The 20,088-nt window shown below is 35.6% G+C and overlaps 1 protein-coding gene across 2 annotated transcripts in view; it reads right to left on the bottom strand.

Annotated features, from left to right (window-relative positions):
- Nucleotides 1-9,619: 9,619 nt before the first annotated feature.
- The window catches only part of DCUN1D1 (defective in cullin neddylation 1 domain containing 1), a 30,699-nt gene continuing 20,230 nt past the window's right edge, over nt 9,620-20,088 (bottom strand). For both annotated transcript variants that reach the window (XM_068990769.1, XM_068990807.1), the window contains exons 5-7: nt 14,992-15,074; nt 14,652-14,748; nt 9,620-13,352 (exon numbers count right to left, since the gene is read on the bottom strand). In XM_068990769.1, coding sequence (XP_068846870.1) covers nt 13,273-13,352; nt 14,652-14,748; nt 14,992-15,074 — 260 coding nt within the window. In that variant the 3' untranslated portion in view covers nt 9,620-13,272. The remainder of the gene's footprint in view (nt 13,353-14,651; nt 14,749-14,991; nt 15,075-20,088) is intronic.

Below are 20,088 nucleotides of genomic sequence, written 5' to 3'. Positions count from 1 at the left end.
GGCTCCTCCATCCATGGAATTTTCCAGCGAAGAGTACTGGAGTGAGGTGCCATACAGGAGACATTTCAGCTCTAAAGACATACACAGGCTCAAGGTGAAAGAATGGAAAATGATATTCCAAGCAAATGGAAACCAAAAGATGGAAAACAGTGTGGAGGTTCCTCAAGAAATTTAAAAATAGATCTAACATATGATCCAGCAAGTCTACGTCTGGACATATATACCCAAAGGAAATAAATACAAGATTTTAACATGATAAATGCACTTCTTGTTAATCACAGCATCATTCACAATAGCCAAGCTATGGAAACAGGACTTCCCTGGTGGTCCAGTGGTTAAGAGTACACTTGTCAATGCAGGGGACACAGGTGTAATCCCTAGTCCAGGAAGAATACATGCCAAGGGGCAGCTAAGCCCACGTGCCACAACTACTGAGTCCACGAGCCCTAGAGCCCACACTCTGCAACTAGAGAAGCCTGCACACCACTAGATAAAGCCCGAATGCAGCAACGAAGACCCCAGTACTGCCAAAAACAAAATTTTTTAAAAAGAACCTAAACTCTCAAAACTGAGTATTGTCAAGATTTCAGTTCTTCCTAAACTGATCTACACATCCAACGTATTCCCAGTTGAGATTCTACCAACTGCACTATAGTGTGTAGCATGTACGGCTATAGAATTTGTATTCTACAGTTGCTGAATGTTCTATAAACATCAGCTGTGATTTTCAAATCAGAATCTGTGTGTGTGTGGCTTTTAGACAGTTCTATCAATTACTGAATGAGTAGTAAAATCTCTAACTGTAATTGTGAATTTGCCCGCTTCTATCATTTTTTGCTTCATACATTTGGAAGGTCTTATTAGGTGCATACACATTTAGGATTCTATTTTCATGAACTGATCTTTTATCAAAGTGAAATGTCCTTTTATACTTATTAACATAGCCACACTACCTTTTTTATGCTTGTTTACATGATATATCATTTGTAGTCCTTCTATGTTTATATTTAATGCATGACTTGTATAAAGCATCTACTTGGGTCTTGCTTTTTGTTCCAGAAGTCTCTTCCGGTTAATATAATCACTAATATATTTGTATTTAGACTGTACATTCTTGCTCTTTTCTGTTGTCTCTTGTGCTTCTCTCTTCCTGCCTTCATTCAGGTTGTTTTTTAGCAGTCAGTCTCCTTTTAGCTTTATGGTTATACCTGTTTTCAGTGGCAATTCCTAGGATTTACAAAACATCCTTATATTGCTCAGTGGTAAAGAACCTGCAGTGCAAGAGCCACAGGAGATGCGGGTTCAAACACTGGATTGGGAAGATCCCCTGGAAGATGAGATGGCAACCCACTCCAGTATTCTTGCCTGGAAAACCCCATGGGACAGAGGGGCCTGGCAGGCTACAGTTCATAGGGGTCACAAATAATTGGACACAACTGAACAAGTTAATTAGCATCCTTGCAGTGAACATTATCTCACCTCATTCGTAAGAATCTTACAATAAAATTCCATTTACTCTTCCAATCCTTTGTACTACTGTCATGTAGTTTACATTATAAACACAACTAAACACTTTTTGCTTTAAACAATTAAGTTTTGTAAAAGTATTTTATAATGCTTTCCAATTCCAATGAATATTCAGGACTATATTGAAAGTACTATAAAAAGTATTATATTTTGAAAATATAAAAGTATTTTTATTTTTATAATACTTTCAATCCTGAAGGAAATTAGTCCTGAATATTCATTGGAAGGACTGATGCTGAGACAAACTCCAATACTTTGGCCACTTCATGTGAAGAACTGACTCATTGGAAAAGACCATGATGCTGGGAAAGACTGAAGGCAGGAAGAGAAGGGGACGACACAGGATGAAATGGTTGGATGGCATCACTGACTCACTGGACAGGAGGTGGTGATGGACAGGGAGGCCTGGCGTGCTGCAGTCCATAGGGTCACAAAGAGTTGGACATGACTGAGCAACTGAACTAAACTGATGGCATAAGTTGTACTTTTTAGTGTCCACTGCCTGAGAAAACACACATAAGAATGTAAAGATCCCTTACACTTGCAACAGTATCCTAGAGGTACACCCTGAAGTAGAACCATGCGCACGTGTGCTGAGTCACTTCAGTCTGTCACTCTGGGCTGTAGCCTGCCAGGCTCCTCTGTCCATGGGATTCTCCAAGTAAGAATACTGGAGTAGATTGCTATGACCTTCTCCAGGGGATCTTCCCGACCCAGGGATGGAACTAGTATCTTCTGTATTGCAGGCGGATTCTTGACTGCTGAGCCACTGGGGAAGCCCCCAGAACTACTCTACCCAGCATTTAAAATGTGTGTGCAGTTTAGACTGTCAAACTAGAGAGGCAGTTTTTCATTTCCTGGGGTAAAATGTACAGCTCCGAGATCCAATGCAGGATTGTCCTGCCCAAAAATGTTCAAGTATCTGGCTAGCCTTTGGGACACTACTTATTTTTACTTGTTTGAGAGAGTAAGAAACATTCATGTCTCACAACAGAATACTTGATTTCCCCAGATTTCTAATCCAATGGTCTCTCATTATGCTACATGACAGAAGCATCTATACAACCATTTCAATTAGACAGTTTTCCTTCCCTCCTAACATACAACCCATCATTAAATTATGTGACCCTACCTTTAAAATATATCCACCTCTCTTCTGCCATTGTCACACTAGTTCAAACCAGCATCACACCTTGTCCACACACCAACCTCCTCACTGGGAATCATTTTCAAGACAGCAACCATGTTTGGTTGCTTTTAAAAGCAAAACTCAAAAGGTTTTTTCTTTCCTGTTTTAAAATCTCCAAAGGTATCTCACTGCACTTAGAAATTCACACTCCTTGTGCTAGCTCACAAAATCATATGCAGTGTGGCTCCTGCCTGCCTCTCATCTCATGGCCCTCTCTGCTCCTCAGCCACCTCACTGCCTTGCCTTCCAATCCTCAAACTTGCCAAGTTCATTCACGCTTCAGGGACTTTGAACTACTGTTGTTCTCTGCTAGATCTAGATCACGTGGGTGGCTCCTTTTCTTTTGGAGCTCCAGGTCTGCAGAATCCCCAGAAGTAAGACTAGTTACCTTAAATATAAGTAAACTAAAAAACTTAGATAAAAATCTGTTTGTGATCCAGTGAGCTAAATTTTCTTATCCTCATGTGTCTAAGCAAGTTACATATTTGGTTGTTAATGAATCTGGAAATAAAAAGTACCTGAGAATCCAATTCATTAATTTTTCTTATTTCCCTTGGAAAACCTTCACATTCAGTGCATGTAGTATTAGGTAAGGCCATACTGCTGCATCAGACACCCAACAACAAAGAGCCTTAAAGAGAAGGGATGTATCATTCTCTGATTACCTTCTGTGGACAGTTCCAGTAGGACTGTACAGCATGACAAAGTGGGAGTTGTTCCCGGAATGCAAAGATGGTTCAACATGTGAAAATTCATCATTCTGATATGCCACAGTAACAGAGTGAAGGACAAAAACCACATGATCATACTAACTGATGCAGAAAAGCATTTGCTAAGACTCAATACCCTTTCAAATAGATGGGGAAACAGTGGCTGACTTTATTTTTCTGGGCTCCAAAATCACTGCAGATGGTGATTGCAGCCATGAAATTAAAAGATGCTTTACTCCTTGGAAGGAAAGTTATGACCAACCTAGACAGCATATTAAAAACCACCTGTTCGATGCAGCATACAGGATGCTTGGGGCTGGTGCACGGGGAAGATCCAGAGAGATGATATGGGGTGGGAGGTAGGAGTGGGGTTCATGTTTGGGAACTCATGTACACCTGTGGTGGATTCATGTCAATGTATGGCAAAACCAATACAGTATTGTGAAGTAAAGTAAAAATTAAAATTAAAAAAAAAAAGAGACATTACTTTGCCAACAAAGGTACATCTAGTCAAGGCTATGGTTTTTCCAGTGGTCATGTATGGATATGAGAGTTGGACTATAAAGAAAGCTGAGTGCAGAAGAATTGATGCTTTTAAACTGTGGTGTTGGAGAAGACTCTTGTGAGTCCCTTGGACTGCAAGGAGATCCAACCAGTCCATCCTAAAGGAGATCAGTCCTGGGTGTTCACTGAAAGGACAGATGTTGAAGCTGAAACTCCAATACTCTGGCCACCTGATACTGGGAAAGATTGAGGGCAGGAGGAGAAGGAGACAACAGAGGAAGAGATGGCTGGATGGCATCACCGACTCGATGGACGTGGGTCTGGGTGGACTCCGGGAGTTGGTGATGGATAGGGAGGCCTGGCATGCTGCGATTCATGAGGTCGCAAAGAGTCAGACATAACTGAGCGACTGAACTGAATACCCTTTCCTGTTACCCCACCACCACTGACAAAAACAAACAGCAAACTAGTAATAGAAGGAAACTACCTCAGCACAATAGATTTAAAGATCATATATGAAAAGTCCACTGCTAACATTATATTTCACTGGTGAAAGATGCAAAGCTTTTCCTCTAAGATCAGGAACAAGGGAAGGATCCCCACTCTTGTCACTTCTACAAGTTATCTGAAGTCCTAGCCACAGCAATTAAGACAGAACGAAATGAAAAGCATCTAAACTGGAAAGAACCAAAATTATATTTGCAGATATTATCCTTCATGTTGAAAATCCAAGATTCCATACACACACAAATTGTTTTAATATAAAGCAAAGCAAAAGAAACTGAAAGGGAGAAATAGACAACAGTATAATAAAAGTAAAGTGAAGTCGCTCAGTCGTGTCCGACTCTTTGTGACCCCAGGGACTGTAGCCTACAAGGCTCCTCTTTCCATGTGATTTTCCAGGCAGTAGTCCTAGAGTGGACTGCCATGTCCTTCTCCAGGGGATCTTCCCAACCCAGGGCTCGAAGCCGGGTCTCCCGCGTGTAGACAGACGCTTTACCATCTGAGCCACCAGGGAAGCCACCATAATAAAAGTAGGGGACTTCAATATTCCATTGTCATCAATGGATAGATCATCCAGACAGAAAACCAAGAGACACACAAAACTTAATAACATCTGAGCAAAAGAACTCTAACAACAACAGAAAAATAAAATACCCAATTCAAAAATGGGCAAAGGACTTAAACAGTCATTTTTTCCAAAGATGATATATAAATGGCCAACAAGCATGTGAAAAGATGCTCAATATCACTAACCAGAGGAATGTAATTAAAAACCACAATGAGATATTACCTCAATTCATTAGGATGACAAATACAAGAAAGGGGGAAGGAAAGGAAGGCGGGAAGGAAGGAGGCAGGAGGTGTTGAGGAAGATGTGAAGAATCTGGAGCCCTTGTGCACTGCTGCTAAGACTAAAATGGTTCAACTGCTGTGGAAAACAGATTAGAAGTTCCTCAAAAAATGTACACAAGAAATGGCACAGGAGCCAGTCACAGCACTTCTGGGTATTTATCCAAAAAGTGAAAGGAGGGTCTCAAAAAGATATCTGCACACTTATGTTCACAGCAGCACAATTAATAGCCAAATGTCCACTGACAGATAAATGGGTAAACTGTGACAATGGAATATTATTCAGTCCTGTCGCTTGCTGCAGTGAGGAGGATGCTCGAGGATATTATGCTAAGTGACATAAGCCAACCACGAAAAGATAAATACTGTGCTCAAGACTCCATTTATGTGAAGTGCCTGAAGTGAAGTGAAAGTCGCTCAGTCATGTCCGACTCTTTGTGACCCCATGGACTATACAGTCCATGGAATTCTCCAGGTCAGAATACTGGAGTGGGTAGCCATTCCCTTCTCCAGGGGATCTTCCCACCCAGGGATCGAACCCAGGTCTCCCGAATTGCAGGCGGATTCTTTACCAGATAAGCCACCAGGGAAGCCCTATGAAGTACCTAAAACAATCAAATTCATAAGACAAACGAAGTAAAATAGTGGTTACCAGGGGATGGAATGTGAAAATGCTTTCAATTCTATTTCTAGGAGTAGAACTGCTGAGTCATATGCTAACTCTATGTTTAACTTTCTGAGGAACAGCCAAACTGTGTTCCACAGCTGCTGCACCATGTTAACGTTCCCGCCCCTGTACAAAGGTTTCAGTTCATCCGCATGCTCTTCAACACTTGGCCTTTTTACTGAAGTAATCCTTGAGGGTGTGAAGTGATAACGCACTGTGGTTTTGGTTTGCATTTCCCTAATGACTAATGTTGTTGAATATTTTTTCATCTGTATACATGTTCTGGAGAAAGATCTATCGAATTCTTGTCCATTTGTAAACTGGGTTATCTTTATTGTTAACTGTAGTTCTTTATATATTCTGAATACAAGTCCCATTATGTTTTTAAAGTTAAGGGAATGTCTATTGATATAATTATTATAGCTTTCTATACCATACTTCATTAATTTCCAAAATATCTTCAAGTTATAATATTTTTTGATGAAGTACATCAAAGGTTACCTTAAACATAAATTGCACAGAAATTTTAAAATATAAAGCAACCAATACATTTTCAAACAAATGAATTTCAAGCGGAAGAGAGAGAGGTACGGGGACCCATCAGTTAAAAGAAATTTATAGATATACAGAACATATGGACCTTATTTTGAAACCAGACTTGAACTGGAAGAATAAATTATGAGACAATTCAAAATGCTGACTAGATAATTACTAAGAAATGGTTAACATTTAAGCATGATAACAGTGTTTTGGTTATCTTTAGGAGCTTTATCTATCAGACATACATACTGAAATATTTATGAATGAAATTATTTGCTACCTGGGACTTGCTTCAGAATAAATCAGGGTTGGGAAGATGGGTACCATATAAATAAATCAAGATTAGCCACATGAATTGATTGTGTTGAAGTAGGTTCATTATACTAATCTACTGTTGTATATCCTCAAGTTTTCTATTACAAATAAACACTACTCCAATGTCTACTGTGTTTAAGAGCAAAAGTGGCTGGAAGCAACTGAACAATATCATCTAAAGTTTTACAAACTTAAGACACTCCTTCCCAGAGCAAAAGAGCTCTGGGAAAATTAATGAGACAGACATGTCTGTGCAATTATTTATACAGCATTTTAAGTATTACCACCAGTCATAGGCTAACTGGGAACTTACTCAAGCACTGTACACAAAATAGCACAATGCAACAGCCATCAGCATCACTCTTAACCTACACAGTTCATTTCCTCACTGGAGTTCACTAAGGGACCAGAAACCCCACTGGACGAGTACAGTAACTACCTTCACTGATTTGCAGAAAATACTGCCTTCAACCAAATATATGTACATAGCAAGTAATTTTATAACAATCCCTCAGGCCACCTTATACTCAACTAAATTGCCATCCAACAAACACGTGAATTAGGATAAATAGATATATATAACTTGTACACTTAAAATACAGATCTACCAGGATGACAATAATAAAAATAAATATATTCACACAAGGATTTAGAAAAACTGCAACCCTACATATTGTGTTAGGAATATGTTTAAATGGTACAGCCACTTTGGAAAAGTTTGGCAGTTTAGAAAGTCAAACGAAAAATTTTGAAACAATCCAACAATTACACTCCTAGGAATCTACCTAAAAGAAATTAAAATATATGTCCACATGATGACATATACGGGGAATACTCACAGATTATTCATAATAGCAAAAATGTAAACAATCCAAACGTGCATCAACTGGTGAATGAATAAACAACATGCAGTATATCCACGTAATGGAATACTACATAGCAACCAAAAGAATTAAGTACAGTTCATATGGATGAACCTCATAAACATTATGCCAAAGGAAGGAAGCCAGAAACAAAAGCCTTCAGACTGTATGATTCTAGTCACCTGTAATTTCTGGACAGGGGAAATTTACAGAACAGATCAGTGTGACTGCCTAGGTCTTGCGGTAAGAGCAGGAACTAACGCAAAGGCGCATGAGAGGAACTTCTATTAAGGCCGATGGAAATTTCCTAAAACTGGATTGTGATGGTTTCAGAACACTATGAATTTACTAAAATTTAATGAATTTACTAAAATTTACTGAATTGTACACTTACAATGGTTGGAATTTCATGGTGTGTAAATTATACCTCAAAAAAGCTGTTGCTATTGAGTACCACTACAACAGTCTTATGAATGACTATTTTAAAGCTCTGCCTCTCATTACACATAGTTTCAGTACAATGAATTCCAACACACTCTCAGGATTAAGAACACTGAAAACTAAACGAATATTTTCAAAAGATTTCATGTACACACATCTCTAAATCTTACTGATCAAATATTGCTCTTTTACATCTGTGTCATGTAACTACGTAACAAAAGCACTGTCTAGAGCTTACCTTAGCATTTCCCCTTAGCCACTAAGCTTATGCCCTACAGTATTCCTTTTTGTAAAAATCTCATTTGGCATTGCCCAAGTTTTCCATTAGACCCAAAGTTTTCTTAAAATATTTAATAACCTGAAATAAAATTAATAGCTATATTAAATGTGTGCCTAAATATATATCCTAAATATAAAATGAATATTATCCATTTGTTTTTTTTTCTTTGCTTTGCTCATTAAGCCACTCACATGTTGCCTCTATGTTTCCACACTTTTTGTTTTAAATCAAGCTTTGTTTTTACTATTTTTGGTTCTAAACTATTCTTCACTTTAAACTCATTTGATGGATTCTTCTCTTCAAAGCAGTGCTACTTTCCATAATCAAGCCTGCTTTCATTTCAATCTGACTCCATCTCTTCCTATTCCACTAAAAAATGTTCCCTCTAAGCCAGTTATTAAAAACAGAAAAACACCTTTTTAACCAAACATTTTTCCCCAGACCAAATCTCATATGCAATGCCAATAACATACAAGAGATAAAGTAGAAAGCTTCTGACCTCATGAAATACAGCAGCCTCAAGGTGTTTCTTGAAAAACAATGCTTTAAAAGTTAAAAGCTACACTGATTTCTGCACAGCACAAACACAAAAGATAAGCTGAAAATAAATAAGCAATACTTTTAAGAAAAACTTGGATATACTTAGATTTAAAAAAATGTTTTAGAAACTCAATTTTTAAAACAGATAATTATAAAATGATCCCCCAAATATCTGTCTTTAAAACTCCATAAAGACATTACTTTTTAGGAATTCCATCTTCAACAACAGCTGTGCATTTTTTAAAAATCATAATTTCCTTATTTATGGCAGATTAAAAAAAGACGAAAGAGAAGTCAAAAGCCACATTAACACAAAACACTGAGCCTAGTGGAAAGTTGTCAGATAAATGAATTTGTCAGCAAGAAATGCCAATTACCCAACAGGCAGTAAAGAAAATAGATAGCAAGAATGCTCTGGTAAAACCATTTATGTAACTGTATTGAGTTTAAAAAAAAAAAAAAACAGAACTATCCGCCTCCAGAATCAAATACAAATCAAGCAAATATTCAACCAAAATGGCGACAAAGAGTAAGGGTAAACCTGGAAAAGGGGATTTGTACTATTAGGAATTTTCAAATGTAAAACTACAAAATAGAAACCACTTCCCCTTCTGAAATCAAAGGTAAAGGTATCATAACTTCACCACATTTCTATAAAATAAAAATTATTGCTATATGATTTAAAAATGGAGGCAAGTAAAGAGTTCAGAAATATACTTGTTTATAATCAATTAAATGATGAACCATAATTTGAACCCTAATTATCACATTATGTAGAAATCACAATCCGGTATTGTGTGCTCAGTTATTAAGATAAATGTTAAATAGTTCACATTTTAAAAACATTTTATCATTACATTATCAAATTTGATAAAATCTTATCAAAACATCTATGTATGCAATATAAATCATGTTGTTAAAAGTATAAAGTAACATTTAAAGAAAACTGCTGAGGTGTCAAATAAGTATTTTCTATTAAATATATACAATTTAACATTTAGAACTCCATAAATTAATTCTTGCTAAAAGTTGATTCAGGTTTACAAAGGCATACCTTGTGAACTATAATTTTCCCCAGCACCACTTTCCTTTATTCCAAAATCCTTTCATTAGGTTTAACTTTCTTCTGTCGTTCATATGTAAAAGTTACAGAAGGTTTACAATACGCAGTCTTCATAGTAACATGTTTTAAAAAATCTAAGCAAAGTGCACGTTAAACTGGCTACAACTACTCAAACCTCTTGATTATCATCAAATAAAAAATAGATGAACACTTCATTTACTTAAATCTTTCTGAGGAAAAAAAAAATAGTATACCTTGCTTAAATAAGAATTTCCCAGTAAGGGTATTATATAAAAGATTTCCCATGTTATTTTATTAACTCTCTTTCACTCATTAAAACTTTTTAAAAGTCTAATGAAGAACATGTACTTACAAAGCCATATTACACAACTACAGTACTGTTAATTAAATAAAGCAGCCCAGTATAGTTGTAAACATTTTAAATATAGTAAACAAGACTTGGCATGTCTTTTCTCCCAAAAACTTGCCATTACAATGCTCTTTCCATAAATAATTATCCTTTCTAGAAAAGTTTTCTGGTATATTTTAGTCTTTAAAAGTATTACACTGAAATAATATGTGAAAAGATTTAGTCATGGCAATTTCACTGAAGCTTTTATTGCCTCTGTTGGTAATATGACAGGGATGTAAGAAACACAATTGAACTTACAGAGATATGCAGATGACAGTCACTAAAGATAACCTGGATCTCAAGTATTTTTATATGTGGGCACTTCTAATTTTATACACTTGACTATTTAAAAAGCATTACATTTTAAAATGTGTACCTGTTTTGACATTTGGCAAAAAGGAAACTGTACCTGTGGTTCAGTTTAAAACAAAGAATCAGCATGGGGAGTTAACCAAAATGAAGACTGAAACACTAATTAATTAAAGCAATTCAAGTTGTGTGTGTGTGTGAGCATGTGTGTCCCTTTCAACCTGTCAATCTCACTCTTACACACACACTCACACACACATGGCCATTATGTGTAAGCATTCTTAGTACAAAATATTCCCTGTAACCAGACATTTATCCTCAGAAAAATCACACCACATTAAATCAGTCTTCTCTTTCAGGCCCTAGTAATAGTATTGTTTAATTCTAAGATGCCATCATAGAGTTAACAACCTTAACTTTTATGCTACATAATTATATTCAAAGCTTTATGTATTGTTTTGTTTATAATTACACAGTAATTATAAATGTTTAGTACCAAACTGATGACAAACACTATTTTGTTGAAAAGGTCTTGCATTTAAAAGGAAAAGTCTGTAAAACCCAAGGCACTAGGCCACGAACCAATATCAGACTTATATGAAAAACAATTTATATTGGGGAAAAAAAGCTGATCGGATCTCACTTCAAAACACAGCATACTGGAATTAATTAATCAATTCAAAAACAATACCGTAACTCAAAATCTTTAAGACAGGAAACAAAATAGTACATATATATATATATATCTTTTTAAAATATTTCATAATTGAAGTTCCTCTTAATATTTACAAATACGAAATCAGGAAATACTGAAAGCAGCAGGATTTTTTCTTTTTTTTTTAATAACCAATTCCAGTAACCTGAATAAAAATTTTCAAAATTTTCTTTTGATAGAATCATATTTTTGAATTAAAGTTATGATTAGAATATTAATATCTATGGGAAGAGCTTTCTAGTCAATTTCAAAATCATGTAAATAAAAAGTAGTTTTAATATATCAGTTTCTTAAAATCATTTCCACATCTACATTATAATGTACTGCTTTTCTGAAGTACATTCCTTTGATAATTTCAACGTTAGACCTTACAGAGTGCCTGGATACACCAAGCAAAATCTACTCCTGCTAAAAACCAGTCATCCAATCTCTGAAGTTTTATGTTTTTTAAACCGGCCTTAAAGAAATGTTTAAAAAAGCAATAAACCCTTCTTCACATGTCAAGAAGTAAACAGAGAAATGAGCATTTTCAGCATGAAAGCAGTTCATGGGTCTTGTAATAAAAAAAAAAAAATAGATACAAGATACAGTTCTGCTTTGATGTGAAAACTGAGCTAATCTGAGTGAAATAAAACATAGCAGAAACTAAATAATTTATGAAAATAGAAGCCAGATTTGTACTTTGCATCAAGTGCATGCTTGCTTGAAAATCTTTGCTCCTCAAGTATTTGGCAACCACAGTGATTAGCAGTTAAAACAATTTCAACAAAATAAGAAGTCATCAAAAATGGACTATTTGTCTGAAAGAGCAGTACCTATAAGAATTGAACTTCATGGCTCATTACAACCATTTTCAAAATTTAATTCCTACTTCTTATTAATTAAAGAGAATTTCATTTGTGTTCCATAGTGTGCTGACAAAAAAAAAAAAACCCTCATGCCTAAATTTAGAATACTGTATTATGTAGCAATCTAAAACATTCAAACAAATTAAATAGTTTAACTTAACAGGCATATAAGCATTTCAAAATCATAATGAAATCCAATTATGAGGTGCATAATGTAGACGGGAGTAGAATCTTAACATTATGCAGATATTTTTCTAAATAAAAGCCCCTGTAAGACAACTATATATAAACATGGGTAAGATAAGTGCAGACTAGTTCTGTGGAACCTTTTGAAATCGAGGGTCTAAAACACAATAAAATTTGGGGTAGGCACACCAAATTATCCTAAAAATTTTTCACGTTGGTTATTTTGACTTTTTTTCATCAGATACTCAACTCACATTAACAATACATGTAATTTGCCAGGAAAAAAAAAAAATCCCCCCATACCAAAACACCATTCCAGATCTGGTACACTTAAATATATCACTCTCACTGGAAGTGCTATCAGCATAGTCTTTGCAACTAGCCCAAAGCATATATTTAAGAAGTTTTTATAAACTGTGATGTTCATATGTTTAATTCTTATGCCAAACTTGTTTTCTGATGAAGACAGCATTGTGCTTTATGCAAGAATGGAAACTTCAAAATAATCACCATAAAGCTTCTAAGACTTATGGGAGAATAAACTAGGATGGTCCACAGATATAAGATGAAATCCACAATGTTGGAATAATAAATGTTTAGAGCGGCCCAGACTAGAAGACAAGCCCAAACCACCATTAGAAGAATGAAATACGATATGGTCCAAGATGTATCCTTAAAGTTTTGTCTCAACCCTCAGTCTGAATTGTGAGGATTGATCTTCAGTTCAGTCCAGCCAGCAGAAATTGACTGTGCAATTTTCCGTTGTATTTATTGTACAGACTATGTACATTCTAGAAGGTTCCTTCAGTGCTACACTGTTGTACTTTTTGTCCCAGCAATTTGAGGGCGTGCAAATTCCACAAAATCATCAATAAGAACAGGCCATGCTCCTGTGGGGGCGATATGTGAGAAAGGAAAGAAACAAAAGCAAAAATAAGGCTAGTATTTTAATAGAATACTTATTTTTTCTTAAATGTCTTCCCTATAATTGTTAAAGCTTATCATTATAAATATCCTCACTGATAAGACCTCCAAATTTCTAGCTCTTTAGAGTTTCAACCTAGACTATTCCTTGCATTTTCTCTTTTCTATTATTCCAACACTTGATCATTCTCTGAATGATAAAAAATAACTCTCCTGGTGATTAGTAATATATGGTTTTCTGAAGGCCACTGAAGTAATCTGGTCAAATCCGGCCTTGATATGATGACACGTTGCCAGTGCTGAAAGCATATTAAATTGGAGTTAACCTTTTTCTGCATTTTAGGGCAATCTTACAAAGGAAATCAAAAGCAAGGATCAAACACTAACCTATTTCATGATAATAAATTACTAAAGGATTTTAAATTATATATATGCATGCTCTATACATGCTTCTGTGGCAACTTCCAAATCAGCAAGTTCTCCACTTTTGCATAAAGCCTAACAGAAAGCACAATCGTCTATTATCAGTCATTTCTCAATTCTTAAAGAAAACAATACATGACAATGAAAACAAAGATAAGGAAATAACATTATCTGTGGTTAGGTTAAATAGTTCAGGACACTTTTAAGGAGACCAAGGTTACTAAACATTTTTCAAAGAATACCTGGCTATTCAAAAATATCCAAATACATCTTGCTAATTCTCGAGGGGAACCAGGTAAGTACATGTGAAAAAATCAATGCAAACTACTACCAGTTCCAGAAAACAAAAATATCCTGGTAGTGGATGGTAGAGTTACCTTTCTAACTACATGAAGAAACAGCAGAAAAGTATTCAATCAGTGAATATTTACTGAATGCCGATAGTGCTACAGTAGGAAAATAAAGTCCATTTCCATGTGGCCTAAGTCACAAAACTCAAGGAGTTTACAATCAAGCTCACAGACAAAACAGACAACAATAAAAAAATAAATACAAGTACTATAAAAGTACAATAAGAAAAGAGTAAGTTCCTCAAGTATACTGAAAATCTAAAACATGAATGAAAATCACTCATGCCTTTCTGGAAGACATGAATACAGATTTGGTATTTAAAGAAATAATACAGATTGGTAAAAGAGGATGAAGGCATTTTCTACATTCAGAAGAGCACAAATTACAGCTCAGAAGAGGGAAATCTAAGAAAAACAGAAGTAGACAAGAAATTCCAGGGTGTATGATCAAAGATATTTTTAAAGAATTGGTAGAGCAAAGTATTCATTTACCTTCTTCATCATAATTAGACATGTCATCTGCAATCATTGTACTGAAGTCTAAAAGAAGATTCCAAGTATCTTTTGGTATTGATCGTTTATGATGTTCCTATTAAGGAAAAAAAAAATAACAAGAAGCATCCAATTCATTAAAAAGAGTTTTAAAAGAAAACAGTCCAGAAGATGCTGAATACAAAAATTCAAAACAACCTATGTAATAAAATTCTGGAAATCAAATTTCTCATTCTACATCCATAACATGCTCTGAAATGAGTTAGGCATCCTTTGAAATGTTAATTTATCTTAAAGCAAAAATTTAGAAAACACCAAACTGCAGAAAACATGAACTTACCAACAAAAATTTATTCCATAAGTCTAAGAATTTAAATCTTCCATTAAGCACTAAATTCCAGTAGGCAATGGCCATTTCTAGATCTGTAATATTAAAAATAAATTATGTACTTCAAATGCCAGGAATATTTGTCCCTGAAAAAAAAACACCAAGTAAGACAAAGATAGCCTTAATTTAAAAAAAAGAAAAAAAAAAAAAAGGCTTGTGTCCTGAATACTTACATAATAAAAATTTCCTATAGATTTAAGTCCAAGCTTTATATCCTGCTGCCATCACCAATGCATGGTTCCTTCAGGGCAAGAAGGGTATCACTTACCTCTTTAGGGGTTTCTGGAGTTTAAATGAGATAATGTAGGTAAACATTTTGACTATGTCATAAGTATTGAAATGTTAATGTATACCAGATCTCAGCCCTTTTGACATTTTGGACCAGATCATTTTTGTTGCGGGAGGCTGTCTTATGCATTACAGCATTAGCAGTATCCCTGGCCTCTACCCACTAGATGCCAGTAGCAGTGTCCTATCCCCAATGGTGACAACCAAAAAGATCTCCACATATTGCCAAAGATCCCCTAGGATGCAAAACTGCCCCAAGATGAAAATCACCAATGTACATGTATAAGCTGTAACACACAGAGTTGCTATCCACAATCCTAATTAATCTTACACTCCAAGTCGTTGGCTCACTGATCCTGACCTCAAGTAAGAATACTGATTAAAAATTTTAAATCAATAATAAACTAAGATATGTCTTTTTAAAAAGTCTGATGAAGAGGATATAAACAACTATTTAACTGGAGCAGAGAAGGGTAAAGAAGCTGTATTACTGCATGACAAAATATGTATCTGTCTTAAAAGAGGAACCAAAGTAGTTATGTCAAGCTTTTATGAGTAAATTTACATTTCCAGGACAGGAAAAATTCCATCCCAAGTAACTTAAAAGTTCTTTTGATGTGATCTCCAAACTACTCTGAAGAATCATGAGAGACTAAGACTCCAAAACAGGCTCACATCCTACCTGAAAGAAAAACATAATAGGACCTAAGGCAAAAAATCTCCCATCTTCACTAGATCCTAAGCTCTTCAAGGATAGGGACTACATATCCCCAAACTAGCACTGAAACACACAGCAGGCATTCAGAAACTGCTGAATGAACCAGCTTCCTATGGTTCTATTTACAAATATGTACTCACCTCCAAATCCATCATTATGTCTTCCCTCAAACTCAATAGAAAAGGTGCCTCTTCTCCTATCCAAGGTTAAGCCCCTAACACCATTACTCTGGATCCAATATGCCATCCTGCCTTTTAGTTTACAGATTAGTTTTCTTCTCTCCTTGTATCCTCAACTTTGCCCTGTCTTCTGGCTTCCCCCTCCACAAAGGAACATACTCAAGTTATCAACTATCTTTAAAAAAAACTTTCTTTCTTATATTTCTCCATGCCCTTACTAGCTACCCTCTTTCTCCTTCCCTTCACAGATCATCTTGAAACAGTACATGGAGTCTTCTACCTTTATTTTTAATGTGCTCACAAAAACATGTCTGAAAGTCAAGTTCAGATCCCCGTGTTTTATGAGAACTAGAAACAGGACATCAGTCCCTGACCACAAATCCTTTTTAATCTTTGCAATCTTTAACGCTCTACACCAAATGTTCCTTCCAGGTTCTTTAATTTTATTATTTTCCTTACCAATCAAACATAGAGCATACCAATCAAAGCACAGAGAGAACGTGCAGTAAAACTGCTGTCATTAGCCTGTCTAGTAGGATTTGCTATTAGCATGCTTAATGATATCCTTCTTCACTTCAAATGCATTAAATTTATGAAAACTAAGCTTATTACTGTGTTTGCATTTTTCCTTTTTAATTTTTAGAAAATAAGAATGAGAAACAATGAAATATTCAAGTAACTGTAAACCCTGAGACACCTATAAATGCCCATTTCTTAGCTGATATACTAATCTAAGAATCTTACAAGGGTAGAAGCATATCTCCATGATCTTTGAAAATTCAGGTTGTAAAAGAAGAGAGCTTTTTGTAATCTACATTCCTTGTCCAGTTTCTTTACCCCCAGACACTTTAATTCTAGAAACCAGTGTCCACCTCTGCCGCTCACCCCGCTGAAAGTAATCTCCGAAGGGTCCCCAAGCCCTTCTGGTTGCCAAATAAACCTTAATGTCCTTAATTTACTTGGCTCTCTGCCATACTGGACAAAATTGAGCACATCTCCGGGATGGAACTGTCACTTCTTTTAGCTTTAACAGTATTACTCTACTGAGTTTCCTCTGTCGTTTCTGGCTTTATTTTCTTTTACTTCTCGTCTTCCTTCATTCATCCATTAAATGTTCATGTTCTGCAGCATTGAATGTCAGTAATAACCACTTCTACTTCTCTCAGATTTTTCAAACCTTTACCTTCTTTCAAGTTGTATGCTCAACCGTCTCTAACAAGTCCTAAAATCTGAAACTTCTCTCTATATATATTCTTGATTCTTACATCTAACTGCCTAAGGATATCTTCAACTGGATATCTGCAAACAACTCAAATTCAACAGGACCCAAACTCAACTCGGTATCCTACTTCTACAGATCTACCACTTCCTTCTCTTTCAGCGAATGTTATCACTCTACAGTGTTTCTCAGTGAAACACAACTTTTCATTGTGAGGAACAGTCCTATGCACTGCAGGTCCTTGAGCAGCCCCCTAATCTTGAAAGAAACCCTGTCATTATAACAATACCAAAAACACCACTGGCACATTACCAAACATCCCCAAATAGCGGTTAATACTAATTTGCTCATCACACTTTCAAACAAAGCTTTCTCATTTTGGCTTCTAAGTACCTGTTAAATCTCTCTCTCTTCTCCATCCCCACTTTCAGGGTCTATGCCAGGGTCCTTTTTGTTTCTAGCTTCATAACCAATTTCTCTTCCTCTAGTTCCGCCTCTACTCCTTTTAAAGGACCACACTGCTTTCAGATGGACCTTGCAGGCATACAAATTTGGTTTCACTTCCATGTTAAAACTCTTCAATGATTTAAACAACAAGATACCACTACACATGTTTTGGAATGCTCAAAATCCAAAACACTGATGCTATCAAATGCTGATGAGGATATGAAGCAAAAGGAACTCTCAGTCACTGCTGGTGAGAATGCAAAATAGTACAGCCACTTTGGAATAGTTTGACAGTTTCTTACAAAACTAAACATACGCTTACCATATGATCCAGCAATCAAACTCCTGGTATTTTCCCAAATGAACTGAAAACTTGTATCCACACAAAACCCTGTACATGAATGTTTACAGAAACTTATTCATAACTGCCAAAACCTGGAGGCAACCAACATATCCTTTAGTAGGTACACATATGAACTGTGGTACATCCAGAGGAAGGAAAATTATTCAGTGCTATAATGAAATGTGCTATCAAACCACAAAAAGATTATGGAAGAAAAATTCATAATAATGCTATTAAGTGAAAGAAGTCAATGTGCAAAGGCTACAGACTGTATGATTCCAACTAAAAAAAGGCAACACTTTGGAGATAGTAAAAAGATCAGTGGTTGTCAGCAGTTAGGAGGGAGGAAAGGATGAATGAAAGAGCACAAAATTATTTCAAGAAGAGTGAAACTTTTCTGTATGATGCTATAATGGTAGATACATGTCCTTATACATTTGTCCAAATTCACAGAACATACAATATCAAGAGTGAACCCTAGGGTAGGAATAAATTAGGAGTTTGGGTTTAAAATATACACACTATTATATATGCAGTAGAGAACCTAGTGTATAGCACAGGGAAATATATTCAATATCTTATAATAATCTATAATGAAAAAAGGTGTGTGTATATAAACACACACACATATATATATGAATCACTTCGCTGTACACTTGAAACACAACATGTTAATCAATTATATTTCAATAAAATTTTTAGAAAGAAAAACAGTGAACCTACTGTAAAATTAAAGTTTGGATGATAATGATGTGTCAATGTAGGTACAACTGTAACAAACGTACCACTCTTGTAGGGATTTGATAACAGGAAAAGGTATGTATTTGTGGGAGAAGAGGTAATTGGGAAATCTCTGTATCTCCTGCTGCATTTTGCTATAAATCTAAAGCAATTCAAGAAATAAAATCTACTACCTTTTAAAAACTCTGCACTGTTTCCCACTGCCTTCAGATAAAATCTACATTTCTAATCAAATGGACTTACTTGCAGTTTCTCAAAGGTGCTCTGTTTCTCACCTCCAAGAAATTGAACTTGCTAATCTTTCCACATTCAAGATGGCTTTTTCTTTTGGTTTTGAAATAATATATTCATTCTTCAAGGATCAAAAATTATAATCTTTGTGAAGACTTTGCAAACTCACCCAGACAAAGATGCTCCTAACTCCATGCTCTGAGTAAGCAGTCAATAAATGTTTTTGGATGAAACAGGAATATTCAAATATTAATAAATTTTTATTAGGAGCTGACACACAGAAGATTAAATTTTACAGGAATAAAATGTCAATTGCCACAAGCATGTGAAAAACTGCCTGCCCTTTAGGGACTTCCCTGGTGGTCCATTGGTTAGGACTCAGCGCTCTATCTGTATGGGCCCTGGGTTCAATCCCTGATTAGGAAACTAAAATCCCATAAGCTGCACAGTGCAGACATTAAAAAAAAAGAAAAGCTGCCCTTTAGTGAGAAATGTCTGAATGACAGAGAGAACAGCTCAGCTAGAGAAGTGATTTAATGTAGTAGTTTAGCATCTTAAATCTCAACTCTTCCCCTAATTAAGCAGCCCTGGGCAACTAAGCTCACCTCTCTGTAATTCAGTTTGAAATAAAGATGATAGTACCTATCCTTATGAGATTGTTGTAAGAATTAAATGAGAGAACACACATAAAGTACTAGAACAATCTGACAAATAATATGTTCTTACTATTACTATTGTTTGAGTTATTTTTAAAATTATTATTATATATTCTGAAGCAGTATAGGAAAGAAAACAAACTCAATAATGTAACAAGAAGCAACAACAGCAATTAGAACAGAAGGGTAACACAGAGGGAGAGAGACACAAGAAAGTCCTAGTAATA

The sequence above is a fragment of the Capricornis sumatraensis genome, chromosome 1, assembly GCF_032405125.1.
Source record: "Capricornis sumatraensis isolate serow.1 chromosome 1, serow.2, whole genome shotgun sequence".
In the NCBI taxonomy this organism is placed as follows: Eukaryota; Metazoa; Chordata; class Mammalia; order Artiodactyla; family Bovidae; genus Capricornis; species Capricornis sumatraensis.
Note: the sequence above shows the minus strand (reverse complement) of the source record. Positions and strands in the feature narration are given on the sequence as shown.